Raw genomic sequence first — 20,802 nt, 5'->3', positions numbered from 1 at the left:
TATTATGATTAGTGAAATGTAACATGTACCCACGAGTTATATATGTCTGACCAATGTAACCGATCAAATCCACAATTTGTAGTGATTATTAATGAAACAATTATTTTTCTGTGGACGTAGGTCGTGATTATCAAACCAAACCACGTTATATTATCTTGTTGATTATTTCAATATAAATCTCTGATTATTACATAATCGTGAATTTAACATATTCCCTCTCTGTATAACAAGAGAGGAGTCAACAACCCTTAGTTTGAGCGTTAGGAGGTTTAGTCTTCCACCCTCAAGATCATAAGTTCGAGGCACGCTGACCATACAAAAAATAAGAAGAAGAGGGTTATATCTCATCCAACACAAGTTTTTTTTTTTTTGAATTACTCATCCAACACAAGTTATACCCTCATCTATGTGTATTAGGAAAATAAATAAATAGTGATTGGGGTGCAAAGAGAGTATCCCAAAGATTATGTACTCTAATCCTGGCACTCTTCATATCAAATTATGATGAGATATTGTGAACATCTTGGATTGTTTTTTAAAGAATTTAGAGAGAGAGAGTGAGAGAATGAATATTACGTATCTCTGTTTAAAGCAACTACATTAACGGTTCCGTCTATTCGGCGGGAGCGTTTTTAGTCCCTCTCTCTCTCTCTATATATATATATTTCTAGAAACATATATCTTTATCGTTCTTCATCACTGCTAGCTGTTCTTCGTTATACCCCAGAGCTAAAAACTAGGGTTTTAGATTTTTCTACAAACCCTCAGCAACGACCGATTCTGAAAGGTATGAATTTCTTATCGAATTATACTGAATGCTACTTATATATTCGAGCATAATAATAATAATATACAAAAGAAGTAGCATTTCTCAATTAGGGTTTCGTTTTCTATCCATTCTTTTGTTTAATATTGCCAAATTGGGGCTTTTGAACTAGGTTTTATTTTCCTACAAATTTATCTGGCATAGGAATTTGTTGAAAAATTGTTTATTTTCTCTCCTTATTTCATTTTTCGATTGGGTTTTATCTCTTTTAATCTATATCACGCCATAATATCTGGTTTAGGTTTTCTTGTTTTTTTTTAGCTTCCTTTATAGAATTAAGAGAAGGAAGAGTGATATTGAGATGCTTGTTTTGATTAGGTTATAATTGATTTTGAAGATAGTTAGAAATTAAGTAAACATAATTCAACACGGAGTTCGATTTTATAAGGGTCATGTATTAGACATTTCAGTTGATTTTTCTAAGTAATATCGGGTGGAGATAATTTGATCAATTCTCCTACCTAGAACTATTATTCTGTATACGTTTACTTCATTCTTTTGTTTTTGGGTGTCTCTGGGTTGGTTTTATGATAGTTCTGTTTTGGGAAATGGGGATTTAGGCTAGAGTTTTTTTCTCTATATCTGTAGTCCGTACCATTAAGATTTAGGAAAGGGGTTAAAGTTGTAAAAACTAACCCCGTGTACCAGCGAATCAACTGTTGTAATCAAGAAGAAAAGTAATAAGAACATGAAGCACCGATACATTAAGTTATTTGTTTTAAAAGAAAATTTCATCATCATCTTCTTCGAAGCAAAGTACTAGCTCAAAATAAGTGGCTATCACTAGTAACATACCAGAAAATATTGAGTATTTGGTATGTATCGATAGGAGGCTGCAACCAAGTAGCTCGAAATCTTTCGTTCTGATTGTGCATTCGAGTCCCAATTTCCAAGATTTAAGCTAATATATTTGTGTGAAACAACCGATATAAGCACATTGGTTTCTATAGTAGTTTAACAGTCAAACCCCACAAGTTTCAGTGAAATTAGTTTCATGACCTAAAAATATCTTAGAACTTAATAATATATGTGAGTTTGTATGATAGCAGTTATATCTTTCTTTCAGCATAAAAGATTCTCGGCGAATGACCATAAGTTGAGTGAGTCCCTCTTCAAAGGCCAATTAAGATTATTACAATCCCTTCTCATTTCAACATACAGGACCAAGTACCGTGACTTCCTTGCTTTAAAACTCCAAGTTCCAAGAAGCGTAACTCAGGCATGTACAGATTGTATAGCTATTGCGGAGTTTTGGACCCCTTCCATTACCATCTTTTACTGGGTCTCAACTCCAAGTTACTTACATCTTAAGAGTGGGTAGAACAATCTCACCCATTAGCCATTAATCTAGATTTTTTTTGTTCCAACATGTTGACGGAGACTAATGCTTTGCATAGTTAGGAGCAAGTTAATTACTGCTAAAGGTGCACAAGATCGAGTTCTTGATGTCTTCACTGGTAGTACTATGTCCGCAACATTTATCCTACTCAAAGGCAAGATGCAATTAATATGCCCCTTCTGTTACGGGTACAGTTCCTCAACAGGTAGCTGCTTAAACTAACATCAGGTGGGCCCCTAATGGAGAGCTTTGGAGAAGCATAATTTGGACTACATGCAAAGTTAGCAATTTGGCCATTTTTTAAGACAAAGGTGAATGGTGAATCATTCCATTTCATCTACAACGATAGTCGAGGAAGGCTCGGGCAACATATCTATCTTTCATTTAGGGATTTCACCTATGATTGGGATACTATGTTAGCTAGTCGCTTGCTTTTTGTTCGTGTTGTATTTTTTTTCGATTTCTTAGTTCATTTGAGAAGACCTTGTAAGACTCTTGTATGCAAAATCCTTTGTGTGCATGCAGTAGATCGAGGGGGTGTTTACAACTGGATTACCCGAACTCATGGTGGACATTAGTTGCTTCAAGGTCTAGATGACAGATTTACTATACTCGTATAAAACTGGATTCTTACTATAATAACAGCTGCCCACTAGTTATTCCTGTCGGTTGAATCCTATTAAGACCCTCATTGTATTCCTCAAGTACTAGATATTTGTTTACTTGGAAATATGACGAAGATCATCTTTCTTCTGGATTTTCTGTCTCTGTTAAATAATTTGTATCATGCTGCTTTTGATCATATGGCTGCTGTATTAATGTGCTAATTTCTACACTGATGCAGTACGAGGAATTCAACAGTTTCCTCTTTGAAACAAGAGGGTACCTCAAGTGAAGGCCATAGAAAGGTGTTATTTTTAGAGGTACGTTCTAGTTCTTCCAGATCTTTAAACATGTAGGCCATCATTTTTTTCTTCTTTTGTATGTGGTTCTTGGCATTGCATTAAATTTAATAACAAGTCCGATTAGCAGAACGGATTTCTTGGTCATACTTTCTTCTTATTGTAAACTAAGATAGAAAAACAAATAATAGAACTATACAGGTCAGAATACATAATGATGATATTTTATTGCCATACCTCGGAAATTAGACTGACAAATCTGTTGAATTTGTAATAAAGAGTAATTTGAGTAAGCAAGCAAGATTACGTGAACTCAGATATCTCTTATTGACATGGTACATGAGACGTCCAAATAGTCAATACAAGTATCTGATTATCCGAGACCCAACAGGGAAAAAAAGTCTTGGGATTTTCATGTTACTTGGTTAAAAAGTTGTGCAATTTTCTTAATTATGATTAGTGAAATCTTTTTCAATTAACTGAGTCTAATGAGTGAGAATGGTTTGTTTGCAATTCCTTTTCTCGATGGTTCAGGCCCTCAGGGTTTTGAACGATAAAATATTTCGTCCTTGAAGTTTCTGTTTTTGTACTGTAAGTCCACGAATTTGTGCAACAAAAATGGAAGAAATGTATTATACGCTTATATCTACTTTTCTTATCTTGCAATTATATTTACTTATAAGTTATAATTAGTAATTGCATGCAATATAGGTACCTACTTGGGATGACAAGTGGTGGAAACATTGAAACAATAAATGAAGACGAAGGTCATGAAATAGTTCCATATCCAGTTAACGATGAGAAACCGCAGAAACCATATGTCGGTATGGTTTTCTCTTCTATACGTGATGCGGAAGTTGTTTACCAAGACTATGGTAGGGATAACGGATTCGTTATACGTAAAAGGTCAACATATAAAGCTCAACGTGGAAGAAAGGTAACGCGAGTTTTATTCACTTGTTCTTGTGAAGGAGTTCACAAGAAGAAATGCAGTTCGAACGACCCAAGTAAAACCAGAAAAACTAGATCAACAATGAGAACAAACTGCAAAGCAATGATGCGTATAATTCGGGATAGAGAAACTGATCAGTGGGTAGTGAATGATTTCACTGATGATCATAATCATGTTTTGGTTACCCCAGCGAAACGAGTACTTATGGGTGGTTCAGACAAACATATGCCTCACTCGATAATGACAAGGTGGATAAAGGAAGCAAATATAGGTGAAATCAGTACTACCAATGATTTGAGCATGAACGATCGTTCTGTTGGATCAGAAGCTATGCGTATCACTGAGCTTTGTCGGAGATCAACACAATTAGCATATTTAGCTGGTAAATCAGAGGAAACATATAAAGTAGCAATGACTTTTCTAGATCAAGCTTTTGAAAAGGTTAAAGAATTAGATAGCCTTATCGTTGAGAATGAGAATGTGGATTATAAAAATGAAATGTGTACCATTGGAGATGATATGGTATTAGTAGATCCACAGGAGCACCAAAAGCGAGGCAAGAAAAGGGTTAGGAGAGCGAAGGAGAAAACAGTGGCTGTTGCTAGTGGGATGAGCGAGAGTGGGGCAGAAATATCAGATGCAACCAAGAAACCAAGACTTTGTAAAACCTGTAATGGACATGGTCATGACAGTCGGAACTGTAAAGAGAAAGCGAAGGACAAAGAGTTTTATGGTAATGATGCAGGTTTAAGCAAATTCTTTCAATTGAATACTTCCCCTCCTTTATCTACAACTAATCTTAAGGAATCTGTGTTTCTTAGTTGTTATTTTCTTGACTTCTTTGTCTCAGATATACCCGCAAATGGATTTGAAGCAATTCAGACAACTATAGATTTACCCATGAATGGAGTTGACGCTACACTTGCACCAACAAATCTAGGGTCAGATGGAGTTGAAGATATTGAAGCAACAACTTATCTAGGCACAGCTGGGGCTGAAGCAATTCAGACAACTACAGATATAGGCATAAATGATGCTGATGCGATTCAGACAACTATAAATTTACCAACAAATGGAGTTGACGCGATTCAAACAACTACAGATCTACCGACAGATGGGGCTGAAGCGATTCAGACAACTACAGATGTACCAACACATGGGGCTGATGCTATTGAGAGAACTGCAGATTTATGCACAAATGGGGTTGAAGAGATACAGAGAACTATAAATATAGGAGTAAGCGGAACTGAAGCGATTGAAACAACTAGACAGATATCCGTGAACGGAGTTGAAGCGATTCTAACAAATGAAGGTATGTTTTCTTTTTCATTTAATTTTGTAAATAACCATTTGTACTGCCAGTGATTCTTAATATTTTAGTATCTGATGCACTTATTTTTCCCCACCTTTTGTAGGTTAACAAGAATTCAATCATGTCTTACAGTTCCTGAGTTTGGGTTTTAGTTGCAAATACCAGACAAAAATGGTTGCTAATGATCAGGTTTTGATACTTTCACTTTAGATACAAATAATGGAAATAAGGTTTGTCAGATATTTGATGGATTCCCAATAGATGATATTAGAAACTGGAAAATCAATCATTCGAGGTGAATATAGTTGTTGCTTTCTACATATAATTAACTTATAATCGAATCCTTACCAAAAAAAGAAACTAGTAATCAATTAAACTGTCATAACTTCCCGCAAGACCATGACAACCATCTCTAGCTTACATACTTTCAGGTATTGAGTGGCACCGATGCACGCCGTGGAAATGTACAGGCAATGGAGAGATAATCTGCTTTTAAGAACTGAACCTTTTCTTAATTAATAATATTCAGGTCATTTTTGACGCGCGAGAAAGTTGTGGGAACGGAATGTGATTTTTGAGAATCACAAGATTATTACTGTTTGGCTCGCGGGAACGGAATGTGATTTTTGAGAATCACAAGATTATTACTGTTTGGCTCGCGGGAACGGAGGGGGGAATTGTGGTGTTCCGGGAATAGGATTCCCCCTAAAGAGGGTGATAGCAAACCTAGGGAGGAGGGTGGGTTTTTTATTTCTATTTCCGGGAATGATTTGTTTAAATATTTATCAACAAAATTATCCTTAATAAAATATTAGAATGACTAATATTAAAATTTTCCTTAATATAATATCACAACTAAAAATAATTACAAACTTAGCGTTTCAACTATGACCCTTACCATAGTAGCTTTCTCTATCTCTTTCCCTCAAAGGTAACTTTCTCTCTTTGGTCCTCTCTACGTCTTTTCGTTCTCTCATTTTTTATTTATTCCAATTGATTTCATACCGTTTAAAGAGAAATACTTTTTAAGCGAGAATTTTAGTATGGGAAGATGAAGCTAATACCAATATAAATTTTTTATATATTTGATCGAAGAGGGATTTTGATGGAGTGAAGCTGAAGGGGTGAATAAATACCACTGATTAAAATATATAACAAAGTTGACATGTAGTTTGTATAGAATCGAACGCCAAACATGGCCTCAAGTCTTCTCTCTACCACGAGGGGAGACATGTTATTACCTCTACCAACCTTTTTTTTTTTGTTGAGAATATTACCCTACCAATTTCTTTTTTGTTGAAAGTATTACTCTACCAAATTAAGCTTTACAAATTAGTTGAATATGAAAACCGACGTGTGTTGTTAGGGCATTTCCAATGTGTGTGGGGTGGGGCTGGGAGCCCGGGCAGCCCCGCCCTCCGGGCTCCCAGCTCCAACATAGTACCGTTGGGAGTCACCAACTGTAGTATTGGGGTGGATCCCATCCACCCCAATACTCCAACCATCTCTCTATGGGATCCACCCCAATACTCCAACCATCTCTCTATTTCAATCTCTTTTTCTGCTTCAATCTCTCTACCTCAATCTCTTTTTTTCTCAATCTCTCTGCCTCAATATTATTTTTTCAATCTCTCTTTTTTTCTCTATCAATGGATAGTCCAAACTCCAATTTCAATAATGTTGGAAGTTATGTAAACATGTTAACCTCCGATTTCAATTATGATGATGTTCGTTTATCGAATGATGGGGTCGAAGAAACTTTTGACTGTAATGAAACGCCGAATTCGTCAGTTTTCGCTAAGCGTTATAATCATGTAGATGATAATGTGCTCGTTAACGCTTATTTGCATATTGCTACCGATGCGATTACTGAAAATGATCAAAGAGCGGGTACTTTTTGGAACAAGATCGTCGAACACTTCAACGAGCGTACAAACCAAAATCGTGCTCCGAAGAGTATTAAATATCGTTGGAGCGAGATTAACAAGCAATGCGCGAAGTTTTGTGGGCATTTGTCATTGTTGCAAAGGAACCCAAAAAGCGAGAAAATGATGATGATCGGGTAATTACTCTTATTACATTTTGACAACATATTTGAAATTAAAATTTTTATTTTGCAATTGAAGTCCGCATATGAATTGTTTAAACGAAACAATGACGGCAAACCTTTTAAGTTCGAACATTGTTATAATATTTTGAAAGACCATTCCAAATGGTTATCTCAATCTTCGTCAAACAAAAGAAAACATTCTTTGGACCAAGACGAAGGATCTCACTCTACAATCCAACAAAGACCAGTTCGAAGAAAAGCAAGCAAGGAGGCTAGAGATAAAGCCAAACGTAGTGAAAGTTCCACAGCGATTGGGTTTTGGAAAGAGAGAAATGCGAATCAGGAGACTAGAGATAACTTCTTAATGACTCCATAAATGCGCAAAAAGAAAGTCTAGTCCTTCAAACCAAACAAATAGACGTGCAAAACAAACAATTAGACGTGCAAAACAAACAACTAGACATTCAACGGATGCAAATTGGGGTAGACTTGATGAACAAAGATACTTCAAACATGAATCCCGAACAACTTGCTATTCAAAGGAAATTGTTCTCAACTTGCGAATTAGATTAGTTTTAAGTATAACAATTATTTAGTTGTTTTAATTGTGTATGAATTTTAATTATTTATTAAATCTTAATTAATTTTAATGAATTTTAATTATAACAATTCAAAATTTGGATTGGAGAGCCCTAGTTGGGAGCCAGACGTTGGAATTGAGAAAAGTCCCGGGACTCTCAAAATTCAGGGGCTTCCAAAATTGGGAGACCCATCCCAAACCGGGAGTGCTCCAACCCGGGAGCCCCGAGGCTGGGCTCCTGGTGGGGCTGGGAGCCACACCCTCCCGGGCTCCCAAATGGGAGCCCGGGCTGGGGGGCTCCCAACCCCATTTTATAGCTGTTGAGAGTTCCTAATTCTTTTTTTTAATCTTTTTTTCAAAGCAAATTTAATTTTTTAAATTTGTTTTTTCAATTCTTTCTCTAATTTTTTTTCCCAATTCTTTTTAAGCTCTCTCTAGAATAATATCGAATTTAAATTTTATATTTGAAATTAATAATTCATAAATTAAAATAAAAAAATATTGAATTAAATTTTATATTTGAAATTAATAATTCATAGTTTAAATCAAATTTTTTTTTTTTTGTTGAGGGTATTTTATATATTTTTTTTTTGTTAAGGATAAATATATTAAGAACTAAGCATTCAGAGTGGCATTACAATACATATGTAAAAGAAAATAGGGAATACAAGTCCACATTTTTGATCTCTCCTTCCTTCGAGCCCATTTAGCGAGTTTGTCCGCATGAGAATTTGCATTTCTATTTGTGTGACTAAATTTAACCTGTTGGATATCACGCTTGATGTTTCTTATACTGCGAATATGCGCCAAAGATTGCCATTGCACTTGATGCCTGGGGTTGTTAAGGTGTTTGATCAAGTTGATGTTGTCGCTTTCAATTATGACCTGCATGTGGTTATTTTCTTTTATCCAAATAAGACTGTTGAGAATGGCTAATGCCTCACTTTCTTCACTGTTCCTGGCTCTAGCCGTATGCACGCTAGCAAATACAAATTTCGATTGAGAGTCATGTACTATGAAACTGGTACCGATGAGTTGTTCAACATTCACAAAAGATGCATCAACGTTTATTTTAATGAAAGGATGGGGAGGGGGTTGCCATCTAGCTACAGTCGCAGGTCGAGCCTTTAACTGAGCAGGATTAATCCTGGGAAAAGTTTTAATAAGATCTAAAATATTGTTAACATTGTATAAGGTTTGCTGAAAGCAGTGATCACACCTAGTTTTCCATATGTGCCATAAAATTGTAACAAAATGTATATTATCCGCGGTACAACTAAGTTGATTCGGATTCTGCCACGAAAGTATCCATTCAGATAGAGAGGGGATATTAGTCGAGATAATGTTAAAATGAAACCAAATATTTTTCGCAAGGGGGCAGTACAAGAGAGCATGTTCAATAGTTTCTATTTCTAAACAGTTTGGACAATTAAACATATCACCAATATACTTACCTATCCGCTGACGAACTGGAAGCGCTTTAGTGCAAATTTTCCAAATAAAGAGCTGAATGCGAGGGATGGTGGGAATAGACCAAATAAAATTCCAGTTCACTTCCTCAGGAGGAGTAGACTGGTTAATCGAACTCAGGTGCTGATACATTGATCGGACAGAGTGATTTCCTGATTTAGTTAGATTCCGTTTCATTTTATCAGTTCCTTCAGGCTGAATAGGAATAGCTTTGATGAGGTTGCTGATGGTTTCATTGAAATTTTGTCTAAGAATGCTATCGTCCCACATGTTATTACTTATAAGTTGAGACACAGTAGTTAGGGTAGAATTGTTTATATTTTGAATTTGCTCGTTAACTCCTGGGATCCAATTGTCTTTCCAAATGTTAATGTTTTCCCCCGTCTGCACCTCCCAAGTGATATGACTATTAATAAGATCATAGTGCTTTCTAATTCTTTTTTTTGAATTGTTCAGCGTGTCTCGAACCCTTGACCTCTAGGGTGGAAGATTATACCTCTTACCACTCCAACCAAGGGTTGTTGACCATAGTGCTTTCTAATTACTTTCCAATTCCATGAGTGATGGGATTTGGCCGGACCCGGAGAGTCCGTCTTAGGAAAATATTTGGCTTTCAGGAATTTAACCCAAATGGCATCTGGGTCAGACTTGAGTCTCCAGGCTAGCTTGCTAAGGAGGGCTGTGTTATCTATATGAGGATGATGAATACCTAGCCCTCCTAGTTTTTTCGGAAGACAGATGTACGACCAAGCTTTCGTACAAATGCCTTTGGACTTTCCCCACCAGAAGGACTTTTGCAAAGTCACTATGCGTTTGCTTATGCCTTTAGGAATGGCAAAGCATTGCATCTGATATCGAGGAACGGCTGCCGCTACAGCAGAGACAATTACTGTACGACCGGCCTGAGAAAGGAAAGAGTGGTTCCATTTAGTTAATTTATTCTTAATCTGATCTAGAATACTATTAAAAAATTTTGTTTTGTGGGCTCCGATGAAAAGCTGCGTTCCAAGATATTTTTCTGAAGTAGAAGCATATTGTACTTTTAGAGTTCTCATGATTATGCGTTTAAATTTTGGATGAGAGTTTTTGGAGTAGAATATATTAGATTTATTGTAGTTTATAGTTTGTCCAGAAGCTGAACAGAAAAGACTAAAGATGGTTTTTAGATTATGCACATTCTCTAGAGAATTTTTTCCGAAAATGATACAATCATCAGCAAAGAGAAGATGGGAGATGGTTAGATTCGGGTTGTTAGTGGGAAATCCTAGAAATTTATTATTATCGGGAGATGATTCTAGAATTCGGCTTAGTCCTTCCATGGCTAGAGTGAACAGGAACGGAGACAAGGGGTCCCCTTGTCTAATGCCTCTGGAAGGATGAAATTTTGGTCCTGGGTGACCATTTATAAGGACAGACATGGAGGAGGTAGAGATGCAGTTGGAAATCATGTTGATCCAATGCACAGAAAAACCAAGCTTGTGCATAATATCAGTCAAAAATGACCATTCAATTCTATCAAAAGCCTTAGACATGTCTAGCTTCAGGCCAAAATATCCCTTTGCTCCTTTCATCTTTTTAAACGAGTGGATAATCTCTTGACCCATAATGATGTTGTCAAATATTTGTCTACCTGGGACAAAGGCTACTTGGAAAGGAGAGACGAATTGATTTAGGTGGATTTTAAGTCTCTCTGCAAGAATTTTAGTAATTATTTTGTAAGTAGTATTTAGTAGACTAATAGGCCTGTAGTCTGCTGGGGATTGAGGCACGGCTGTTTTGGGAATAAGACAGATGTGTGTATGATTTGTATCTGGAGGAAAGGGTATTTTATATTTGAAATTAGTAATTCATAATTTAAATCTAAAGTCCGCACACGTACATTACACACACATAATTTGGATTTGAGAGTCCTTGTTAGGAGCCCAACGTTGGAATTGAAAAAAGTCCCGGTGCTCTCAAAAATTTAGGGGCTCCTAAAATTGGGAGTCCGAGCCCCACGTTAAACTTGCCCTTAGGGGCATAAAATTAGGTGCAGATTCGAGCAGAGTCGGCCCAGCCCTAGTAGCCTGCTTTCAGCCTAAAGTAGTTGTTCTTTTGAGAAATCTTAAAGTAGCTTTTTTTTGTTGAAACACCTAAAGTAGCTGTTAACTCCATAATTGAGGGGGAAACGTTTTATAAGCTTGCCATTTTTACCCCCACACTCGGGGATAATCACACTCGTACTTGGACACATTTTTACCCTAACATATTCACTTGTCCAATATAGCTATATTGGTCAAACTCCTTGATCAAGTTCTTCTCCCTTGTTCTCTTTTTCTCCCTCAAAAACTTCTCCTACCTGATTTTTCCCTCTCATTCTTGATTTCTTCTCACTCGTTCTCAATTTCAGTTTTTTGATTTTCACCCCCTGAGCAACATTCGAGAAAATTTTGATAAATTTTCCGTCGGTAAGGTGAAACTGATGCTATACTCGAACTATCACAAAGTTGGCGGAGTCGTACTAACATGTAAGAAATAGCAACATTTGAAAAGAATTTTAGATGAATTTTTGGTCGGTAAGATGAAATCGATATTGTAGTCAAACTGTTAGTAAGATGAAATCGATGTGTAACATAAGGCATCGATAGCTTCATGTTGGCCAATAACTCAATATGTAGACTATTTCACAAAGTTTTTTGCTTTTCAAGAATAAGAATGTAGAATTTATCTCTTTTTCATGATTTTCACCATTAAAACACCAACAATTTTTTTTTTAATAATTTGAATATGATATTATAGGAAGATAATTGTTTGACTTCAGCATGCATTCACCAACAAAAAAATGTTGCAAGTGGTGGGCTTATTTATGAATGTGGTTAATAGAATAATTTGTAGGTTTTAGGTGTGGTAGAAGATTTTAAGTATTTTTTTTTTAATCACCTTAACCAAAGCTTTTGACAGAATAGAATGGAAATTTCTCTCAGACATCATGGAAAATCTTGGTTATAACGAACATTAGGTCAATATGATAAATAATTGCATCACTACTTCTACGATGTCGGTTCTTATTAATGGTCGTCCAGGTAAAGCATTTCATCCCACTAGAGGCATTCGTCAAGGCGACCCCCTCTCCCCTTTCCTGTTTACTTTAGCGATGGAAGGCCTCAGTCGTAAGTTGATGATAAATAACAATCAAGATAGATTCTTAGGTTTTCCCACGGGTAATTCTAATCTAGAGATCTCCCATCTTCTTTTTGCGGACGATTGCATTATTTTTGGGAAAAACACTTTAGACAACATCCACTTACTCAAGAAAATCCTTGAGGACTTCTGTGAGACCTCAGGGCAATTGATTAATTATGCGAAGTCCAATAATTTCTATTCTAAGAACTCTCATCCCAAATTCAAGAGAATGATAATGCGTACCCTGAAAGTCAAATATGCGTCCACGTCAGAAAAATACCTGGGCACGCAACTCTTCATAGGTGCTCAGAAAATGTCCGTCTTCAAAGACATTCTAGAACAAATCAAAAAGAAACTCAACAACTGGAATTACTCGTTCCTTTCTCAAGCTGGTCGCACGGTGGTTATTTCAACCATTGCGGCGGCCGTACCCCGATATCAGATGCAGTGCTTCGCAATTCCTAAAGGAATTAGCAAAAGCATCAAGGCCGTTCAACGGAATTTCTGGTGGGGTAAGTCTAAAGGTATTTGCACCAAAGCCTGGTCTTATATCTGCACTCCGAAAAAACTAGGAGGTCTAGGGCTTCATCTGCCAGATTTGGACAATAAGGCTCTCTTAGCTAAATTGGCGTGGCGACTCAAGACTGACTGATGGGTCATGAAAATGTCCCATCAGAGTCGTTTAAATTAGCCGAGTTAGTCTGTTTCGAGTCTTTATTGTAATAAAATGGTTGGTTTTCTTGATTAGGTGTCTTTTGCAGAGTTAGGTGTGAAAAACGGTTAAAAATGAGAAAAAGATGCATAAAGGGTATTTTGGTCATTTGGAGTCAAGGGCATTCTGGAAATTTGGCCAAGGTCAGTGCGTGGTTGAAAAGTAGAGGTCGAGACGAGTCCGTAGGAGAAAACGGAAGTCAAATCGGAGTCCGGACGAAGGAATAAACCAAGGTCAAAGTCAGGTCAACATTTGGTCAGCATTCGGTGCAAGTTCGGGCAAGTTTCTGGCCGGCGGTATGCTTAGGGACACGTGTCGTAGTTCGGAGGTCGGAGCATCTAAATCGCGTGTTCGCGCTAAGCAGCGAAGTGGGACCATCGTGAATCATCCAGTGTAGCGCGTCTCAGCGAGCTACGGTAGTCCCTTGTTCACGTCTTAATCTGGACCGTAGCCTTCCGCGTGTCCTAGATCGGACGGTTCCTGTGCATCCCGTGTTTTATACTTATTCCGTGCACCCGTAGCAACTTAACTTGGTAGCTTCCGTCTCCACGTTTTAATCTCAGCCTCTCACTTCCGCGTTTTCAAGATCCGACGGCTTCGGATGATCTAGCCCTTTATTGCTTAATCCCGTGTGAACCGAAGCTGTTTAGCTTCCTTGCTACCGACGCGTGTCACGCTCTTAACAGCCCAGATCCGCGCGCTTCCAAATCCGACGGTTTCTGTGGCCGATTCAACTTATCATCTTACACCCGGCTACACTAAAGCATCCGAAACCCATTATAAACCCTAGCCGCCGACCAGATTGTTCTTTTAACCCCTAGAATTCCAAAAATGACCCTCTTTTCTCCTACTATTTACCATTTGACCCAATCAAAACCCTAACCCAACTCTATAAATAAGTCTCTTTCTCCTCCATTAAAACTTAGACTTGCAAACCCTCTCAAAGGCTTCCTTATCTAATTTCTAAGCCACTTCTTATCCTCTCTTAGCCTCCTTTTCTCTCTACCTCTTCTCAACTAAAAACCCTAGCCACCATTCTTTTCTTCTACTTTCTCAACCACCTTCATCTTTTCTCTACATTTTCTTTCTAATTTCTTTCTCCTTCTAATTTCTTCTTCTAACCTTCTAATTTCTTCATACCTTCTTCTCTAAAATCTCTTCTTCTTCTATCTCTCTTCTAAATTTCTCTTCTTTTATCTTCTAATAAGCTATTATTTGGAGTTTTGAGCAATATTCTTGAGATACTTGGAGCTTAAATTGGACATCAAAATGGAGATACATGGGAATATGGATTGGGAACATTCTTGGTGATTTCTTTCCATTAATCTTTTGTAATTCCATTTATTTTATGAATTTAATGAATATTATTTTAGATTCCATGAGTAGCTAAATTTTGTATCTAGGGTGTAGAGGAAACCCATATTTGGGCTTATTTTGAGATATGTTATAAATCAATGAATTCTTATTTTGAGCTTCAATGCCTATTGATTGTCATTTCATGTTGATTCAATAACCTTATTATCATTCATGTATTATAATTAGATATTTCATGCTTTTATTGATTTATTAGATGAGATATGCCTTTTAGATCTTGAATGATAGTGTAGGAAATTAGTTTTATATGATAATCAATCATACATTCTTGATTTTGAATTGTGTTATTAAAGAATATATTCCGAAATCTAAATAGTTTATTATGTTAGATTTTGAGTTATACATGAGAAAAGGGATTTGTTAATTAATGCATGTTTTAAGTAGTCCATTTATGTGGTGAAATCGAAAACCCTAGATTCTTCTTCTCATCTTGATTTCATTCTTATTAGTCTTTTAGTATTGCTTTCTTTTTAAAATAGTTTCTTAAAAACAAATCAAAATTAATGAAAGGGGGTTTTAATTCGAGATTTAGATAAAATAGCTTGTCCTTGGGACGATACTCGATCTTATTTTCAATACTATAACTTGACCCCGTATACTTGCGGGAATAGACCTATTTTTAGGCCCATCACTGACTCTGAAGCTACTTGGGTTAAAATTCTCAAAGCCAAATATTTTCCTAAATCTAATACCCCTGGGCTCGCTAAAGCTCATCACTCCTGGACGTGGAAGACTATAAGGAAGCACTACAACCTACTTGATGATCTAGCGATTTGGGAAGTGCATTCGGGTGAAGATATAAATATTTGGACTGATAATTGGACTCCAGAGAGCAATGGCAGAATTCTAAACATAAATAACTCTAATCTCACTAAAGTATCGCAATTGATCTCACACAACAGCTGGAATACTGAAGTGTTAAGAGAAAACTTTGACATTCATACTTAGAATATCATTCAGTCTATCCCGTTGAATAACGAAGGTAAAGATCAGCTCAGATGGAAACTCACTAAAACAGGTAAATTTACGGTCGCCTCTATGTACCAGCACCTTAGTAATACTACTAACATCAATAACACGAATAACCAGAACTGGAACTTCATTTGGTCTCTCCCGACAATTCCACGGATCAAGATGTTCATCTGGAAAATCTGCACCAAAGCACTCCCTGTGAAGGACAGAATAGGTAAATATATAAATAATGATAATACTTGTCCTAATTGCACGAGCATTGAATCTATAGAACATGCTTTTCTACATTGTGCATTAGCTAAAAACATCTGGTTTAAGTACTATATTATCGCGGAGAACATTACTTCGTTATCTGAATGGATTTTCTCCTGGGAAAATCAAAAGAATCAATGCTACACTAGTAATAATGTTCACTTTACTACCATCTTATGGATAATATGGAAAGTGAGATGCGACCACTGCTTTCAATATGAATTAAATGATCTCAATAAAATTATCAGAATGATTGATAATTTTCCTAAAACCAGCACCAAATCTGAAAAAATCAGGCAGAATAACAGTGAAAAATGGCAACCCCCGCCAGAAAATTTTATTAAGATAAATGTAGACGCTTCTTATACCAATGTAACATCCAATGTGGGAATCAGTTTGATAGTTCATAATGCAGAATCACAATTCATCGCAGCGCAAGTAACATCTAAGAGAGCGAGAAACAGTGAAGAATGAGAAGCAATGACTATCTTACTTGGTATCGAATGGGCGAAGGAGAATCAGTATAAGAAGATAATAGTAGAAAGCGATAATATTAATCTAATCAAACATCTATACCGGAAAAGGCACGTGGTGAACTGGCAATCGTTAATCCATACACGCAAAATTAAAGAAAGAAGAAAAGACTTTGAAGAAGTGCAATTCAAGTATGTAAAAAGAAACCTAAATTCAAGTGCAGACAAACTAGCAAAATGGGCGAGAAAGAAGAAGGCAAGGAAGAGCTGGAAGAATATCCCATGTATATTAGTTAATAAATATTGTAATAACGTTTTGATTTAATATATGATTAATAGTTCAAAAAAAAAAAAATCACCTTAACCAATATTGACTTTAGTATTGAGTGGAAGTGGAATTGACCAAGTCAATGTGAGTGTGGCGGTAGACATGGTGTTTGCATATAAATTTCCCTAATTTAGGTCTTATCAATTGTTTTGTGTTTAAGCATGCCAATCCCACCATTATTGGTCTTTTCTTAAGCATCTTTCACATTACCCTTTTTGTAAAAAGTCCCCGAGAGGAAGGCATTCCAAAAAGAATTTCTTTTGAAAGGAGATACTGCACCGAAGCAACGATGCTAAACGGTCTGAAAAAAGAGTTGACCACAGGCTGAACTCTTGCGAGCCCACTTCCCATTAGACATACCGTTTCTCTTTGAACACGATTCATCAAACGGGAGCAGGTCATGTCGGTTGCTGACCTGTGATCGACCCATTTTTTAGGATTGTTTAGAGTATTTTCCACTTGAAAAAGATGAAGGCAATTCCAGACAAATATAAAATAGGAAGTAAATAAAAACAAATCAGAAACAAATTCAGAGGGATCCGTAATCATTCTTTTTAATCATCCTTTGGGGTTTGAATAAACCTAAAATAAAAATTATAAACAAATGTTGCTGCTGGGATTCGAGCCCAGGTCTCCACGACCACAACGTGGAATTCTTACCACTAAACTACTGGCACTTGGTGCAACAAATGCCAAAACCATTAGGTAAATACCTATAAAACGTAGTAAGAGATAGAGTTAGTTAAAAGACAAACTATTTTTCGTTTGTGGTTTGCCATAAGTTTCGTAGACTAGACTACTGCAGGCATCGTTTCAAAATTGTATGAATTTCAAAAGTCGTCATTTAAATGCTTTTTCAAAAAGCTAATAGTATTCTGCATCATCAGATATTACATTCTGGCATTTATAAAGATTTAGAGACCTATATTACATGTACAATCTTGTTATGAAGTAAATAAATTAGAGGTAATTTCTAGAAAAGTCAAAATAATATTGAAAATGAGTAGAAAATCACACAATATTTGAAAATTATTATTCAGGTCAAAAAGTGTGCAAATACTAAATTACCCTTTTTTTTGTAATTTTGTGTAACTAAATTGTTTTATTTTTCTTTAAACTTTAAATCGACATAACTTTTGTTTGAAATGTCGGATTTCTATAAAAATTATATATTTAGAATTGATTTTTCATTAGCTTTCTAATAAGATCCACTTTCAATATTTTTTTTTTCAAAAAAAAAAAATCTAAAAAAAAACGACGTTTTTTTCCTTCACGTTTTTCTGCAAACATGTGTTGCATAATGTAAACTGCAAACTGTGTTTGCATAATGTAGATTGCAAACATGATTTGCAAGTTTCGTATAATATAATCTTGAGTTGCATATCTTGCAAATTTGATTTGTTAATCGAGAATTTGAAATAAGAGTGTATTTACGAAACTTGAGTTTAGAATTGATTTAATCATGCATCATATAAATTTCATGAAGAAATTGTGTGGTCGGCTTTAAAATCAAACCTTCAAAATTGTTATTGTATCGAAGTCCATAAACCATCATTTTTTCAAGCTTTTGATAAAGAAAATTACGACCTTCAACTCCAACAAACTAAATTCCTATTCGACATACTTTCAAATACTATTCTTGCACATTCAACTCTTTTGCATTTACTATACATGTCTATCAACGCAGTGCTAAGAATTGAACTTGAGTTCAAGAAGTTCTTAATAAGTGATTCGTGGCTCGATTTTCCTTCCTTTATCTTGGTTGATCTGCCACATGCAGTGAGAATACTTACTACTGACCTTTTACTCTCTTTAATTCTCGTTTTAACCATTTGTGTAAATAGCTTCAATCCGCATCTTGATTCCCATCTTTCAAGTATCCAGAAATCATGATGTTCCAAGAAATGACATCTTTAACTGGCATTTCATTGAATATCCTATGTGCAACACCATTATATCCCAATTTTACATACCCATTGAAACTTACAAGTTAGATCCAATGAGATAAGAAGTCCCAAAGATTTCTCTCTTCGATTGTTGGTAGAAGAAGCATCTAAAGCAAGTAATAAGAAAAACAGTCCAGTAGACATGATTGAGAAGAAAGTGTGAATAATTTCATTCATCTTCTTCTCAAATTAGGGTTAACTTTAAGAACTTGAAGAAGTTTAATATCAAACATCCCAATTTATACCAAAAGCATAATTTAAAAGGAGAGATTACCCAGTTTCGCAAATGAACAAGATTTGAGAGCTTGGTGAAAATTAGGGGTGGAATTGTCTTCCTTAGTTGAATCATTGTCATCTACTGAATGAACCTGGAGTATGGAAGTACTAATCTCAACAACAGAACATGATAACCCTATATTAAATGTATAAAAAAATAAAACCCTAATTAACTTACCATGGTATTTTTGCTGGCTACAAACACATTCAAGGTGGTATCCTTTAAACCCTCCTACACAAGAAAAAAAGACCAAAACAGTTCAAAAGAAGATATTTTAATGAAGAAGAAGATAATGATTTCAAAGTTGTTGATCTATATTAGGTTTTGTTTGATTTTTTTAATGTGATCGATGAAGAAGAAGCACTTAGATGAAGAAGAAGAACCGAGATGAAGAACAAATAATCCCAAAAAAATATCACGTTTGTTAGAGAGAGAGTTATTTAAGTAAGAAAGGGTATTTAGGGAAGGAAAAAGTAAAAAAAAAAAGACCTCATTTATAATTACTCATATTATTTTCAACTTTAGGACTCATTACTTATAATATTTTAGCACATTTTGATTAATAGAAAAAGATACTTGTTTTTTCAGTTATTATACATAATATTTTGACCTATACAATCATTAACTAAATAAATTATATCTGAATTAGTATTGATTTGAAATGATGAAATTTATAGTCTTGCATTTGAGAACTTAAAAAACCAAAAGCGGAGAAAGTGTAACCTCTCTCTCTCTCTCTCTCTCTCTATATATATATATATAATATGTATGTGTGTGTGTGGGAATCTGTTGCATTATTTAATTTTTCTTTTCTTTTCTTTGTTGCACTTTTTAAATGTACTATATTATATAATTTTGGTATTGATACAACATCGTAACGAATTAACCAAACAAATAACTGGGGTGTCTCCACTTCACACAAATGTGGTGAACAACATTGAATATTGATAAATGTCCCAAACAATACGAGAATACCTTCAAAATATTGAGAGATAATTCACAAGTCCAAACCACATCCCTTCGGAATCAAAACCACCACATCTTTTATTTTGTAAGGTGTCCCAAATATCTTTCATAAAAAAAAAAAAAAAAAAAGGAGTCCCAAATATAATTCTCAAAGAGGGTACTCATTCACGTGTGGAAGAGTCACTTTTATAATAAGCCTCTAGTGAAGTACCAAACCTCCTCATTTGATTTATATATTAACCCTAGGATAATAAGCTCATCTCCCAATAGCATTGGACGGCAGCTCCATCCTGAAGCGAAGAGTCATCAGTATTCTTCTCCTATTGTAACCAAAATTTGAAACATCTCGGAGAAAAATTTGTTGAAAATGTTGAGGTACCATCAAAATTAACCAAAAAAAAATCTTGGTTATCCCACCATACATGTACACTATGAACGTGATATTTATATTGGTTTTTTGTGTAATATGAGTCTTTAAGACATATATTAAGTTATAAATCGGTTTTACAATTCGTCAGGTTGTCTATTGCCTGCCCATGAATTCTGCCGCAGTTCGAAAGGTCGCCTTATTCGCGAATCTCCGTATCTACCCCTGAAACATTTCGTCACTTGTTACTCCTTTCCTTGTCTCTGGGTGGCTAGGTGTTCACAAAATTTGTTATATTTTATTTTATTTTATTTTATTTGTTTTATAATGGAAAAAGACTTGTAATTAAAGAAACCCGTTTTGAGTCAGAGTCCATTCCAAATTCATTTGTCCTAGGTGAATGAACATCCAAGAGCCTCGTATGACACATGCGCGTGTTGTCTTGAGATTGGGTTGGTGGTAGTTTCGAAAACAAAACTACAAATCCAAAGACAAATTTTGACTTAACGACCTTTGAACAAATAAAATGAAGTGGTGATCAC

General features: G+C 35.7%; 1 protein-coding gene across 2 annotated transcripts; it reads left to right on the top strand.

The window, feature by feature from the left end:
• The first annotated feature begins 255 nt into the window (after window positions 1-255).
• LOC147538942 (uncharacterized) lies at window positions 256-5,651 on the top strand. Of its 2 annotated transcripts, XM_086642037.1 has the most exons (6): window positions 325-787; window positions 1,988-2,476; window positions 3,010-3,088; window positions 3,779-4,752; window positions 4,870-5,331; window positions 5,435-5,651. In XM_086642037.1, exons 4-6 carry the CDS (start codon window positions 3,792-3,794, stop codon window positions 5,437-5,439), a joined length of 1,428 nt encoding a protein of 475 aa, XP_086498163.1. In that variant the 5' UTR covers window positions 325-787; window positions 1,988-2,476; window positions 3,010-3,088; window positions 3,779-3,791; the 3' UTR covers window positions 5,440-5,651. The 2 variants fall into 2 exon arrangements, with proteins under 2 accessions (XP_086498162.1, XP_086498163.1); XM_086642036.1 differs by lacking the exon at window positions 1,988-2,476 and having other exon boundaries at window positions 256-787.
• The last annotated feature ends 15,151 nt before the right edge of the window (window positions 5,652-20,802 follow it).

Source organism: Eschscholzia californica, unplaced genomic scaffold (genome assembly GCF_041429995.1).
Source record: "Eschscholzia californica isolate CP2 unplaced genomic scaffold, dmEscCali1.0.p SCAF_5, whole genome shotgun sequence".
NCBI lineage: Eukaryota > Viridiplantae > Streptophyta > Magnoliopsida > Ranunculales > Papaveraceae > Eschscholzia > Eschscholzia californica.
The sequence above is the reverse complement of the archived record's forward strand: the minus strand, read 5'-3'. Positions and strand labels throughout refer to the sequence as shown.

Excerpts from the sequence above, each read along its gene's own strand:
- LOC147538942 (XM_086642036.1), top strand. The coding sequence starts at position 3,792 with ATGACAAGTGGTGGAAACATTGAAACAATAAATGAAGACGAAGGTCAT. Across the intron at positions 4,753-4,869 it reads GAAGGACAAAGAGTTTTATG|ATATACCCGCAAATGGATTT; the intron begins GTAATGATGCAG and ends TCTTTGTCTCAG.